Below are 15,660 nucleotides of genomic sequence, written 5' to 3'. Positions count from 1 at the left end.
CTGCAGGGAAAGCTTGGACACCTCACCTTCACTGTATATGAAAGGTCCGAGATGCTCCAGTTTACTGAAGCAATCCACTTTCAACATGGGAGTTTCGATGCACAGCATTTACCAGGGAAACACCATGCCGGAGCTTAGCACGGCTTTCCCTGCACAATGCTGCAAGAACAAAAATTCAACTTTATTCACCAGGATAGTACGATGCATTTGGCTTTGGAGTACTGGGCTCTTACAGCACATGTGGATGCTCTGGATTACATAACTGCATAAATTCTGGTTCACTGCTTTTTCTTTTTTTTTCCTTAAAATAGAAGTTTGTCAACTGGGGGTGGCACAGACTGTATTTAAATCACTGGGTTTGTTGTGTTTCTTCTACAAATGTTTTTAAATGAGAGTTCTCAGCTTTACCACAAAAAGAAAAAAAAACAGACTGTAGCAAGTTATACTGCCTAAAGTTTCATCCTGCCACCTAACCCTCTGCTCCCTTCTCACCGTTAACACATCAGTTACTGAAGACATGGAAATAATGGCTTTCCCAGTGACTTTTCACCACAAAATACCTGTCCAAAACCATTCTGTACAAAGACATCAGACTTCATGAAAAGACATTCACAGGGGATGGGGAATCATGAGCTAGATGACCATTAGTAATAGTTCACCACAGCTTTGACATGGCGATCGGTCTGAGCACACCGGGGATTAAACACTTCAAACTGGACAAGAGCTTTCTTGTCACTGGGAAGTTGTGGAATAGGTGTATGTTTTGCTATTCATATTCATGAACCCAAAATCAGGTTTCAGTCATTTTTTAATAAGACAGTCAACTGACTCACACAGACAAAACGCATACATCGAAGACTTTAGAAAAAAAGCTGTCGCTTCACCGAGAACACCACCTTATGCTGAAGCCATGTCGTTTTCTCCTACCCACTATCCTACATTTTAAAGCATTTTTAAGAGTTAATGAGAATTTTTTTTTTTGCACATTTCAGGCCTGAGCAACAGGATTAAAAGCAACAGTTTGGGAATTGCATTCTCATGAAACCTGGAAAAACTAGTCTAGGCTTTGAGCCATTAGATACTTACTAGACAGGAGCTGTTCTACAGGTAGTTCAAATTACAAATGAAACTACTCATCATTATCAACTGGGATCAATCCACACTACTCCAGAAGAATGGTCATTAACAAAGTAAGTATCGCTGTCAGTCACTGGGTAAGAGCTATTACCAAGCACTAGGCTGACATCAGCCTGTCCTAGTATCTTAAAGCTAAAAACCAGACACTTTGCTGAAGCATTACAGCGATTTACAAATGAGATACAAAATTCCCCAAAATAGCATGGAAATATGTTTGCAGTGCCAGAAACGAAACTGTTGTAACTGTCTGCCAAACCACTAAGGGAAGCCTACTGTTGCAACTCTTTGCATTTCAAAATGGAATTAGAAAGCGAGTATTGTTCTCAGACTTCCGACTCCGAAGCTGTGTACATTCCATGTTGCTGCATCAATAGCATTATGCTCTTTAGTTACAACTTGAATGTTGTATCACCATCAATCTGGCCTTGAGAGCAGCAGATGAAAACAGCTGCTTGAGTCAAAAGCTTCGCCGGTGAAAAAAATAAAAGGGGAAACCAAAAAGGTGACCACAGCTCCAAAAAACTAAAAAGTTCCATGGCAGAACACGTCTAAGAAACTGTTCAAGGGTAGCGGTCCACTGGATCTGCTAAAAATCAGGGTGTTTTGGGAACTTAAAAGGAAGCGTTGTTTGAAGGAAGCAGGCACAAGACATGCACAAGCCACACAACCACTGCCTACATAGTCTCCTTCAATCACAGAAGCAGCTGCACAACTCTTGAAGATGGCAACACCACAACTGCCAAGTTCAGGCCCTTCATTGAGCCAAACAGTAAGAGAGACAAACCAGGAAAATAGACCTTCCAACAAAGCCGAAGACAAATAAACCCCAAGCTAAACAATAAAACCCTGATCACAATATACAGGACACAGACAACATTCTTCAAGCACCACCTGACAGCACAACCACACTGATCTCGTGTGACAACCTGCCACCAAAGCCAGCAGACTCTGGTTTCCATTCCCAACCTTTCATTGACACACCAGCGGCAGTTCATCCAAGCACCTGCTCGCGAACTTCTTCAGAGGATGAACTAGTAGAAAAATAGTTATCACAACATCTTCTACCTGTGTGCTCCCTGAACCAGTTCACTGAAGGGCCAGAGAAGCACCAGTACCGGCTCAAAGACATCGAACAGCGCATAGGTGAGGAACACCTTTATCCACAGCAGTTCAGTAGACCGACCTAGCTCCAACCACAAATGCTGTTACTATCAGAAAGGCTGGATGTCAGTACTGTCAAAGGGTCTGCACTACCGCCACGGGTCAGGCGTTCCTGGTAAGCAAGGACGTGAATTCAAGGCCTTTTAGAAAGTTTCAGGATGAATATTAGATGTTGTAGTCCTTATGTGAAAGTTGCTCCTCTACAGAGAAGCAAACAGAGTAAAATTCAAACACTTCCTGGAAGGCAAGTATTGTCACCGGTGACCCAAGCTATGCGATGGTAAGAGCTGCACTGGGACCGTGAGGAACACCACATTACCCAGCATGAGCGGATTTTGTGGGCTTAACTTGAGAAGTGTGAAATACCCTACAGTTCGGTCTTTGGATGTGTTTTAGAAGCAGTTACATCTCATCTAGGCTGCGCTACCTGAGCTCAGGGGAGTTCCTATCAGGAGGGAACACAGCGTGTTGCCACGCATGCACCCAGGCAGCAAGCACACACCGGTAGACAAAACCACTTCGGTCCTCACGACATGCAAACACCTCCTTGTATGCCTTGAACAAGCGTTGAGAACGACCGCATCGCATCCTCCAGGTGCAAGTTTACACTAGTTCACCAAAAATCAACAAATTCTCTGCAGATATTAAAGAATAAGAAAGAGGCGTAAGTGAAGCAGGTGAACAACGTGCCTCAGCAAATTAATGTTGTTTTGCAACCAAAATTAGAATTTCAAATTCTAAAGCTGGGTTGTTTCTTCCAGGGATGTGTGTACGCATACACGCTAAACTGTCTAAGGAGTCCCAAAATGTGGTCAAAATACCTTACTTACAGTCTTAAGAACCAACACTTTCACGTATTTTCCCACAAGTCATCTTTTCCCATTAGTGTTGAACTCATCTAATTGCTTTTCAGCAGAAAAACACCCCTAAAATAATGAAAATTCTTAAAAAGATACAGAGCTTTGTATTCCCCTGACACACAGAAGTGCCATGGAGCTCATTACAGAGAGAATCAAAAATCATTACAGAAAACACCCCTAAAATAATGAAAATTCTTAAAAAGATACAGAGCTTTGTATTCCCCTGACACACAGAATTGCCATGGAGCTCAGTCCCCCTTCATTACAGAGAGAATCAAAAATCACCTTTGTGAAGCAGGCCAGAAATTTCCATTAAAATACCTAATCGCTCCACAGAAATCTCTCTTCTACAGCAGCTTCCACTACCCCAGAAGCTTCTACTTAACTCCAGGACTTTCCTGCGAGCCACTAAACTGCATCTCTCTGCACACTTCACTTTTTTCCTTCTCATTTCAAAATGAGAAGAGTGGTACAAGCAATTCAGGTTTCATAATGAAGTGCATATCCATTCCAAGTCAAAACACTCCAGACAAGCTTGCTCTGTTCACGGGAACGTAATTTCATTTTGCATTGCAGAATTAATGAAACGTATCACTGAACTGGAAGACCAAGAAGCCTTGATTTCCAGGCAGGTTTTCACACTGTGAGAGAAAAAACCTATTGAGACCATAGCACTTTAATCAAATGACATCCTTTATAAGCATTATTAAACAATCAACTCTACAGAGTATCAGAGTTTAAAGCAATTTAGTATCACCTCAATAAACTGAGAGTTTTTACTTGAGAACGATAGTAGGATACTCTGGAAATAAGTCAAGTTCACCACTGCATGGGATGTTCTGGAAGATGCCACCCAGCTTTCACTGCACAGCCTCAGTAGGTCTGAATGAAAACCACAGCACATCATCTGTATGCAGGCAAGAGCAATCCAAAGCATTCCCTTAAAGACTAAATACGTTTTAAAGAGCACATCTAACCCGTTGCTATGGTCTATTGCTAAACGTGTCTGAAGGCTGAACGCGCAGGCCTCATTTAACTGAATTTTACCATTTCTGTGTTCCATAAATTCTGCTTTTGTCTAGATAATCAGGTCAGCAACGGGTTCAAACCACTAACTCCAAAAGCAAACAAAAAACTTCAAGAACAAGAGAAAAGTAGAGTAATCACGTAAGTATTTTAGAAGTGCAAATTGTATTGCCCAATTCCTGGTTTCGAATCATGGGAAGAAACAGATGAACTATCCAAAAGCACTTACAATCCTCAATCTTCAAAACCAGTGACACCTGAAGAACAGAAAATCTTTTTACAAGTTGAAAAGGTACCAGGGCCAGAAGAGCTCAAGACTAAAAGCTATTTTAAAATAAAAGCAAGCTTAAGAATGGAGTTTCAAGGCCAAAGACGACATCTGAAGAAAACATGTTTTCCTACTTGCATTTGGAATTCCAGGCTGCAAGCTCAAACCTCCCAGCATTCAGACAGAAGCTGTAACAAAACCCTGGCTAACCTCAAGGCCCAAAAGTCATTCTGATATACAGCCTGAGGTACAGCTAGCGGGAGGGGGGGTGGAGGGGTGGAAATCAAAAAGATTACAATTCAGGCTGTGTAGTTAATGACAACGTTTATTTCGCCAAGCATTTTCAGGCAGGTTGTTCCAAAAAGTTTTTCATTCACTGACAGCTCAATTCAGGCCTGCTCTTCACCCCTACCCTTCAGCACCGCTATTGCTACAGAGGGGAAACAGTATTTTCGCCTAGACAGATTCAGTTTCATCTTAGCCAAAAGTAAGATTTGTCAACTGTATTTCCTACAGAAATCGAATCAGACATTTTACTTTATAAAACTCTACATAAGGTAAAATTACGTGGTTTATAACCTGCATGAATTGCTTTGTTACTAAGCATTAATTTGTTATGTTTCCTGCACCCATACTTTACTAGTTACACTTCAAACAGGAAAATCCTGTCAACTAGAGGAATGGCTGGACTCAGAATCAAGGAAACCTCAATTTAACCAGTCATCTTATCTCCCAGGTAATCAAACCACCTGAATGAGCTCTGCAGCAGTACTTCTGTACCAGCCTGTATCATCAGCCAAACAAAACACCAACCCCAAACCAACCAACCACCACCGCAGACCAGATGAAACTGAATTAGAGATGAAACATTGATTCTCCCTCCTACACCACTGAGGCCAAGATGCATCAAATGCCACGGCACACTAAATATATTTGGTTCCGCTTCTATTGCTGTACAGGAGAAATCAGACAAGTAAAAGCCAACTAACTCAATTCCCCTAAAACAGGCAGATAAAAGTCAATTTCACAGTTTTAGTTTGGCTCTGTGAAAGGGAAAATAATTTAGAAGGTTGAACTGAAAGACACATTTGTTAAGACGAAGGATTTTTTTTTTCCCCCTCTGGACTCTTCAGAAGTACAAAATAAAATAAGAACAGAATAAAGTTGATCTCACAACTGCAGACTGTAACTTAATTTTGCACTGTAATGTGCATCTTCTCAAATGACAGGAACCAGTCAAACAGTACTACCATGCCTGTGAGCAGCAAAGTCACACAAACCTAAAACACCAACCCAAATATATGTGCCACAATTCATTTAAGCCACGTATCCAGTATTATCTTGGCATCTCGAGATCAGACAAAATAACATGAGCCACAGCACAGCCAGCATCCTCACCCTACCACCACTATTTCTCATCTATTCTAAGCATGAAGAGCACCTCTTTCTAAGACATCTCATTACTGAATTCTGAATTATATTCTGTATTTGGCACTTGTTCAGTTCCAAACTATCAGGTAAGTCTACCTCTGTGACACCTCCTGTTCTACTACCCTTCACTTCACCAGCGGGCAGTAGGAAGCCGAGCAACTGCTTCAAATAACTGGCTCCTTACTTTCTTCCTGCCCTGCTCCCACAGCCAAACCCTTCAGAACAAACTTCCAAATGCTGAAACAAAGTGCTCAGTCAGGAACATAACATGATACGAGTAAATTGAGATACTCTAATTGTTAGAAGTACACCAAAGACTTTAGGGTGCTCCCTTAATTTCTCAAAATGACAGGTGTGTTTGAGCCTTAGTTCAAGCCATTCCCTAGAAACCTGCAAGGCTGTTTCCAGCAGCAGAATGAGTGTGAAGCCCTACTTCCACTTTCAACAAGATCTAAGCTTTATCTGTCACCCTATAGTTGGAAGGAGTGGGTGGAAAGATGAAGAATAATAATCGTAAAAACAAGTAACTCTCTACACTTTTTTTTTTTAAATCAACATTTATAGTTACATTTTAACCAATAAAATTTCAGAACCTAAGCACTGGTAGTGAAAATTTAAAGCACATTTTAGCATTGTTAAAAGCTTACAGCAGAACACAGAAATTTGGAATATCTTCACTGAGTTCCATAACTAGATTTCCGTAAAAAGCCAAGTACTGAACGGCGACAACAGTCCATGTCAAGAATTCTAAGTAGTGGCACTTAACACTTTGAAGTCCAAGTTATCATGACTTAACAGAAAACTCTATGAACATAATGATGAATGCTTTCAAATCCAGGAAGTTACATAAACCTACCCACGCTGGCAGACGGACCACAGAGCCTACCAGGAAAATGACAGTGTGGTGCTGGGGCTGCGCACACGGTCCAGACAGGCCCAAGAGCCTCCTGCACCAGGTACGGAGAAGCGAAACCTCTACCTTCGAGGCAGGAGTTAACTTCAGAAGGTGCCTAGGGTTAGACCTCCTCAGGTAAGTCTGGCCTGTAGGTCAGTACAACACCTCAGTGATGACTCAGAGCTATCAGTCACCTTTTACGTGCCCATGGCACTTCAGGTGCTCACCATCCCACCGAGACGACCATTAGGAAAGGGAGAATCGTGGTTTCTTCATCCAGAAAAGCACAGGTGGTCTTACTGGACTACAAAAAGTTACTAGCCGAATGGTACTTGAAGCTGGAAATTGCTTACGTGGGGAAGGGCTGTGTAAATCTCAGTTAATACACAAAGTTACGAGGAGAAGACAAAAATCCCTCCCTACCTTCACACTGGTTCCTTGGAAGAATCTTCCATCTTGTTTTTATCACATTTTCCAAGATTTGCAGTCCATAATACTGAAATTGGAGAAGAACAAAATGTGAGTACATTACTGTAGGACCAACTAACTTTCAGGACTCTCATTCAATCAGACATTCACACTTAACAACTAAGACTTCAAGATTATTAAACTAACAATTTTATTAAATATATGTCTATTCACCCATTTACTGAGGTTTCATGCATTTTTTTTTTTCTTGTTTTATTCCTCCCTATACTAAGTCCTGCTGTTTGATCATGCTCACACCAGGAGGGGGGGTGAAAAAAAGTAATAATGAAAAGCCCCCTGGCAGACAATTTTGGCTATCTGGAGAAGAGAAAGCAGCAGCCAGATATGAATTTGCATCATAAATGACTGCTTGTCTGTTCAAGTATTAACACAACCAGGCTCCTAAAATATTTAGCAGCTTGGATGGTCTCAAGCTTCCTATCATTCCTTTCAGAGCTGAAAAAAAAAAAAAATTGTCTTAGCATCACGTCCTGACACTGGCACTTCCTAAAGAAAGTATTTCCCAAGCTTCACTGGTGTGTTACTTTAGGAACAGCAAGACAACCCACAGGTTTATTTAATTTCAATACCCACCCCAATATGGCAGCTATTTCTACTATTTAAAGATGAACTTTTATGCTCAGTCAAAGCATAATAAAAGTGTGAATAAGCTCTTGGAAATCCTTTTACCTTTCAGGAATTCCTTCCTATGTTCTTACCCAAAACCGTTACGTTTGCAAAGCAATCGGTAAGGCCAGTCCCTCTGCCCGTTTGTCCCTACTGCCAACTCACAGTAACAGGGAAAGAAGTTTGTGATGCTATGATCCAAGAACTTTAATATGTAAAACCCCATTAGCATGAATAGACAGGAGAGAAAAGGGGACGAGGAGTTTTGCGTTTACTGTATCTGCAGCGGATTAGGAAGAAAAAAATATCACATCAATGCCTGAAAGGTAAACTCGAGTTTTCACAGTGAAAAGTTTGGCTGAGAATAAGAGTTCCTCTTTAAAACGGTTAGTTGTTATACAAAGTAGGATCATTAGTATTTCAACCAAAGGGATCATATAAACTTCAATTTAATTAAAAAACACAATGTAGACTGTCCCAAACTACATTGTATTTAGAATTCCATTTTTGCTGTTCTCATCTTAGCATAACCTACGTCCCTTTGCTTCTCTATCCAACCCAAGTTCCCCCGAGCTTCACATCTATGTCCCACATTTCCAAAATCTTCTGTCGCCTTCCAAAATCTTGGGTACCAAGAAAAATTATGCATTAACAGAAACTTAGCAGGGTATTTTTTCTTCATGGTCAGCAGAAGTTTAGCAACTAGGTTTTAATCTGTAAATCTACTTAATTACTTAACAGAAAAGCTAAATGAAACCAAGGGAATGCATACAGGAAAACGTTCTTAAGCAAAATGCTTCACTTCACAGGAAGCGACTCCAGGCACCACTATACAGACACCACCTGCACCTGATCCAGGCTCACAATACCAAACATACTTACAAAAGCTTCTAACCACGTTCGAAGCATGAACATTGACATCAGACAGTGCTAACTTTCCTGAAGCAGATCTAAACTCTAGTCAGATTTCTCGATTCTACAGTCACACACATTAACAGAAGACAGCTAACAAAAATTGTTAATTTTGTTTCCAAACATTTTTCCCAAGTCAATTTATTTGGCTTTTAAGACCGGAATGACAAGTCTAGTTTTGTTTTACCAAAAGTACTAGATGACCAAAACTTAAATGAAAATCCTGATGTAAACTAAGGGCAGGCCTCATTTTTAGTCTTTTGGTTCCCCACATAAGATTTCCTGAGTCAAAGAAAAGGACAGACACCTCTAGACATGTGCCACACCTATCCCTCATTATCTGCTCACCTACCTAATTCAGAGTGACAGACCTTACACTGTGAAAAGGTTCATGCTGCCTGGGTTTCTACTCATTCTTTAGTACATACGTGACTTCAATTCTGCCCTCTCCTAGCGTGTTGTTCATCTCTTCCTCCGTAGCAGTAATATTCGTTGTTCCTAACGCTCGCACATGAAATGAAATGGCAGCAGTGGTAAATCACTGCGTACAATCTTCACCTACACATCTCTCTTGCCATACCATTTTGAAGGCTTCATCAGCTGCCCTGAAGACTCTGCAAGGGGCTTCCTGTTTGGTTTTGCTGGGTTTGGATTTTTTCTTCCCTTAATTTTTTGTTTTTAAGCTTCATGTGATTTAACAGCTCTAACTTACGGTATTTCCCTGATCATGATACACCAAGCCCCCAGAAAAGTCACTGACACCAATTACAAGTCTTGCCACCTGAACTACCAGAAGCGTACTTCTTAGCCAACTACTGTGACAGTGCATGCAAAGACATTTAAACTGTGCATCAAAAAAATCTTTCAAAATTCATTTGCTGTTTGCTTATTTCTAATTGTCCAATAGCAATTCACTGCTCAGTTATGAAGATGAGGGACAGGGTAACAGCAAAGACTGAAAAGAAGTATGAAATGATCCCTATGGTAGAAATGTCTATGGTACCCTTATTACTTATTCTATGCACAGAGTCCCTTTCCCTCCCACCTCCCAAGAAACAAAAACAATTGATGAACAGAATTCAGTTAAAGGGAATCAAAAGGGTAGACCTTGTGGAGGCCTGCCGTCAAAGCCTAGCTGTGTCAGTTGCACAGGAAGACACCCCTTTTCTTCCTATTACAAGCAATCAACATAATGGAACATTATGATTAATATCAGGTAGTGTTAACAGCTTTAATTAAAGAAAAAATATGATTGCATAAAAGCCAAATGTCATAGTGCATAAATTTAGCACCAAATCATTTGCAATTTATGTAAATTGAAGAATTCTTTACCTGTTGCTTTCTTTCTGTTCCTCTAATCATCTCATTTTTCACAAGACAAATTTGAGTTTTTAAAAATACTGTTGATAAATCAACTTAAACATTAGTAATGTCTGTCAGTATAAAAAGCAAAGTTTACCAGGCAAGCAAACAGGCAAACACTGTTACTTAAAGGTTAGCACTTTGAGGAAGTTCTTTAAACTGTTTTCCCCTAAACCTCAGAGAGAAATGAAAAAAATGGAACTGTTGCATGAAAACCGCCTGATTTCAGAAACCATCCCAACACGATGATTTTCTGTTTGAACACAGTGTTTATCAAGCAGAAAAACACGCATGTCAGTTATTTGAGATAATAACCATCAACTTAAGACAGTGAAAACACATTTTGGTCAACTTTTTGGTTCAAACTTCAGTCTTAGGTAAAGCATTTAAAATTGTAGTAAAAAAACGAATCCTGACCCTGCAGGGGTCTACCATGGCGGATGGATTTAAAACAGCAGTACAAGGCAAACGTGTTCTGCGTATCAGCAAAGACCAACCTCACGGGAGAAAGAAGTTTGGGGTGCTTAACTTACATTGATTGCTCAAACTCTTGGCCTAATAAGGTTTCTATTTTGCCTTTAATACACCGAGGGACAAATTCTCTCCTCAGTTACGTGCACATGGCTCATTATGATCAAAACCAGCCAAGCACTTACCCGAGGACAAAATTTGGCTCCAGGAGACTTTTCATTACTCTGATGTATACAGACACACACCAATCTTTGGAACTGGCATCATACTTGTACGTGCCTTGAAAAAAACTGCATTTCCAATTTAGCTCCTTCTTTCCCCCCCTCCCCAAAAAAAGCGAAAGAAACTCTTGTCAAAGCAAAAGGAGGTTCAAATATTTTGTCCATTTACAGTTCTTGTTTAAAGCCAACTTTGGGAACAAGACAATTAAAAAGAATTTGGTCTGAATCAAGAAAGTCTATGGCTAAAAATGAGATACCTTCCTCAAAGTTTATGAATGGAAGAAAGAGGAAAACCAAATAAATAAAAGTTAATTTGCTTACTTTGGTATTCATGTTCTGAGAGAACTCCAAAATAGTATCAACTCTTGTCCACGCATCAGGATGTTCTTTTAAGTGAGTCAAGACTTCCTGTGCCATTCTTTGCTAAAAGCAAGTTTGATAAAAAATAGTATTAGATTATTAAAGAAATTACACACTTTCAGTAAACACATTAATATATAACATGCCTTGAAATCACTTATCCAATACTCAGTCAGGAGCAACAGGTCCCTTAGGCCTCCTTCTGCATGGCAGTTAAACTTTATTAACAATCAGACTCCAGAAACGCCTTGATGCAAGACAGTCGTTTACTTACTTCCCCTCTCCCGTACTAAGGGATTCATCTCAACCAGCAGCGAACGTGTGAGAACACGTTACAAGGAAAACCTACTAGGGAATGAAGTTCTTGCCTATTCAAGAAAGTAATCTAGGTAAAATTTTATTCAAGGGCACCTGATCTTTCTAGTTCTGCTGGAAGCATTCAGGTAAATGCCAGCTTTATTAAGGAGTACTGTATCATGCTGCAGAGCTGCTGATGTAGAACCGCTGATTTAATTTTGAAGAACCATAGAACAGGGCATTAGTGGTCTCCAGCACCTGCTTCTGAGGAATCCCTGGATGTATCTAACACCTTACAGAACAACAATAAGAACTGACTGGGGGGAGGGAGTTGGTCATGCTAATGGTTTGTTCTTCCTCAGGACTGACATTATCAACTATTTTACTAGATACTATGGTTTCACTAACTTGCCAAACCTCAGCTGGAGGAATTACACATGGAAGTAGCTGAATCCATTTTACCTATCCTTTTCAAAAGCCTGGATGTCTACAAGCACTTTTTTAGGAAGCCAAATGATGTCAGCAATTTCCAAAAATGCAGTGTACTGACAAATGTTGCTGCAAATTACAGCACCTACAAGCATCACTGTCTCATCAACAAGATGAACATTTCATATCGCAATTAACAGAACTTCATTCTTCCGCTGCACTGTAGAGCCAATTCAGTGGAATTACAAAGCAGTTAAAGCTTTACTTTAGGATTAACTTCAACAGTCAGAACTTAGTACAGCTATGCCTATTTCTAGTCTGCTACAAGACCATACCCAAGCCGATCATTAACTAGTGTAAGAAAACACTTATTTTCAGTAAGACAGAAACCCCATCAAGACTCAAAATCTATATGCATATAATGCAAAAACACAGACTAATTGGGTATGGGATTTGCCAAATTAAAAATCAAAAGGTACAACAGTCAAGAGCAAGGATGTCTAAAATATCCATACAATACTGGCATCCCCAATTAATATAATTGAACATAGTGGAGCAAATCCCAGTCTGATGCCAACTTTGACTAGCAAGTAAGTCCCTGCAGGTTTGATATGGAGAAGCAGCACGCAAATATTCCTCTGAAGTCCAAAAGCAGAACCACCATATTCTCAAAGTATGACATCAGAGCTTTAAAAAAAAAAAAAAAATCAGCAGTTTAGTGTAGGAGGGAAAGAACAGCTGTATTACTTTCAGGTTGAACCTAGGCGTGTTTTTATACTGGCCTCCTTAGTGCTTCTAACACTGGTGTCAAGTTCAAATTTCAATACCAAGAAAATACAGCTACTCAAGATCCTTCTCCCAAGCACTGAAAAGTTTGTTGTCATACCCACTAACCCCTCTTCTGCACTTTAATTCCTGCAGTTTCATAAATAGAGTATAAATTTAACTGTAAAGCTTAATCAAAATCAAAGCCTCGCTGTGTTGGTGCCACCTAAAAGAAAAATCAGTCAGCAAATAATCCTCCTGGACATGTGAATGTCTAACAGACCCTGGACTCATCCCAGACTCTTAGTTCCATTGTAAACATCTGAGTTCTCTGAAGGCTCCTCATTCACACATTGTACTGGGGTGGGGTTGGGGACATTGGGTGGGGTTTTTTTGTTTGTGTGGTTTGGGGTTTTTTTGGGGGTGGGGAGTGGGTTTGTGCACAGTTGTAGGTCTTTTGGTTTTTATTTCCAAGGAGGCATATCAAAACCAGCTAAGAACAGGAAAAAAAAAAAGAAAGAGCCCAGGACAGAAGAAAAAGCTTCTTTCTTGCCTAACACAGATCAGTAGATAAGAGTTCTGCAAGAGTGAGAATTAAGCAGGGAGGAGGAGACAGGTGAATCTGAAAGCAAGGTCAGCATGGGCCATCCAGACTGCATTCTAAACCTTTTTTTGCCCTACCGTTACCCTAATCTATTCCAGGCAAACCATTATTAATCTCCCAATTTTCATATTCAGTTTCCTGAGCTTCTATAAAGTCCTAATTTGAGCTGTCAGACTCCACAGAGAAGCGTTTTTTTTTCCTGCAGCAACTTTTCAGCTCCTTGGAAGAAGGGCTCACAGACTGAAATATGTCCCCATCTTTGGAAACATGCTAAAATAGCAAACCAAAGTCTCATTAAAGTGAAACATATTAGTAACATGTATTTAAAATAGGTTTGTATCATACTTCTCTTTTGCCAGTTTAACACCATCTCTTGAACTTTTGCTTCTTCTTGCATAATTTTCTAAATACCAGAGACTATACCCAGCTTTTTGAAGTGAAGCAACTTCTCACAATACCAGAACAATGGCAATTTGAACATTGCATTTAGTGTTAGTCCTCTATTCTCCTTATAACCTTCCCAACTTTTTAAACTCCATTCAAACCAAACAATACTATAAGCACCACCTACTTTGTAAGGCAGTACAGTAAAGAAACATCACAAAACAGCCACTCAGAAGTCCCTACTTTTAAGGCAAAAGCTACAAGCAGTTTTCTATCATATGATCATTTTAAAAGCTACAGCTAGTAGCTACTCAAATTTAGGAAATTAAAAATGCAACTATTTAGAATGGCAAGGTATTTCAGAATTTACAGGAATTCATGTTAGTAAGCTTTACAAAAGGTTTTGGGGTTTTTTTAGAGACACAAAACAAGTATAAGTAAGTATATTATTGTTTATTCTAACAGCTGGAAGGAATAGAAAAGCATCAGCTACTTTGTCTCATTTTAATTAATTTCTTATTGTTGTGCAATAATATCTTAGAGATGTGTGACACAAACTCCCAATTTGTTAAGCGGGAACAATTAAAATTTGCTAGAAGAGGAACTTCGCCAACACCCTTGTAGCAATGCCTGTTTTCAACACTTAAGTCTTACTTCCAAAGTAGTTCAAGAAACAGATAAAGGCAATACAAGATTCATGTTCAAGACTATATATGCCGACATACAAATGCACACACTGCCCCAGTTTAAACATCAGACTTCACAGTCCACTAAGAGTGCAGGAACCATCTTTGCAGACCAACAGTAAAGAGGAAAAAACACTAGACACATGAAAGGACAAACCCTTAAGTATGTGTGACTTGCTTCTTTGTAAGTAGAAACATGGTAATAACATAATGAAGATGTTCCTTTCAAATACAATCCTTCAGTGAAGCCAACTTTAAATTTATAGCTTCCCAATCCCATCCAGGATAGGTAACAGGTAACTCAGACCTTCCTGAAGAACTAAGAAGGGAAAGGCAAGCTGCAAGCAGAAGTGCCCTTACCAAGTTGTACTCGCTCCTACCTTTCAACGCAGGCTGTAAACAAACACCCGCTAAACAAACACTTTGTCATTCCAATGATCATTACTTGAGGCCTGCCTTTAAACCAGAGCATGCACGCTGACGGGGATATTCCAGTCACTAGCAGAGTAAATTCACTAACATTACTGATTTTTACTGGAGTGAATTAGTTTTGCCAACTGATTTGTTAAAAGGTGAAACACGGTCAGTAAACATAGGTTCTAAGTCCACATTACCTGAGCGCCTTCTCCATGGTACAAGCAGTTCACCACATTGTCCAAGAGATTGATGTCCAGTTTCTGGTTAAAATCCAGCAGCTGACGAGCTGCATGGTCTGCTAACATTGTCATAATTGCTGGCATAGATTACTGCAAAACAAATTTTTAAAAAACAGATCATTTAACAAGAAAATATTATTAGACATAGCTGCAAAGCAAGTGCTTCACCTTGAGGATCTCATTTGAATGACGTGAGCTGTATTAGCAGTACTAGGCAGCACTGAATACAACACTCCTTCAATTGTTGAGCAAGTAACAGGACAAACTCTTCCTAAAAAATTCACACATGACTACCCCAACTAAATTCTCAGGGTCTTCAGCAGGTATAAGGCATAATAACAGTCCGATTAGTCAACGGGCTGTAGCAGTATCACCAGGCTAAAACTTATTTCAAAGCAGGTATCAACCCCCACCAATGCCTAAACACGTGTGAACCACTAAGTGTGCTGGTAGAAACACCCAGTCTCATTACAACCCAAACCCATTACAACAATACTAGCAATCTGTCAAATTCTGAGTTTCTGAAGCCAACGTGCACATTTAAAAGATCAGTTCTAAAAACTTTTACACAATTGGTTATGGAAGTGAAATGTGATCTACTTGCACAGTAAGGCATTAGCCAGAGGGCAATTTTCAAATA

At 39.9% G+C, this 15,660-nt stretch overlaps 1 protein-coding gene across 1 annotated transcript in view; it reads right to left on the bottom strand.

Moving 5' to 3' along the window:
* Window positions 1-15,114, bottom strand: part of XPO1 (exportin 1) — a 33,194-nt gene extending 18,080 nt beyond the window's left edge. Inside the window, exons 1-3 of the mRNA XM_010161069.1 lie at window positions 14,979-15,114; window positions 11,161-11,262; window positions 7,202-7,274 (exon numbers count right to left, since the gene is read on the bottom strand). Of these exons, the coding sequence (XP_010159371.1) occupies window positions 7,202-7,274; window positions 11,161-11,262; window positions 14,979-15,104 (301 nt within the window). The 5' untranslated portion in view covers window positions 15,105-15,114. The remainder of the gene's footprint in view (window positions 1-7,201; window positions 7,275-11,160; window positions 11,263-14,978) is intronic.
* Window positions 15,115-15,660: the final 546 nt, after the last annotated feature.

The sequence above is a fragment of the Eurypyga helias genome, unplaced genomic scaffold, assembly GCF_000690775.1.
Source record: "Eurypyga helias isolate BGI_N326 unplaced genomic scaffold, ASM69077v1 scaffold7961, whole genome shotgun sequence".
In the NCBI taxonomy this organism is placed as follows: Eukaryota; Metazoa; Chordata; class Aves; order Eurypygiformes; family Eurypygidae; genus Eurypyga; species Eurypyga helias.
The sequence above is the reverse complement of the archived record's forward strand: the minus strand, read 5'-3'. Positions and strand labels throughout refer to the sequence as shown.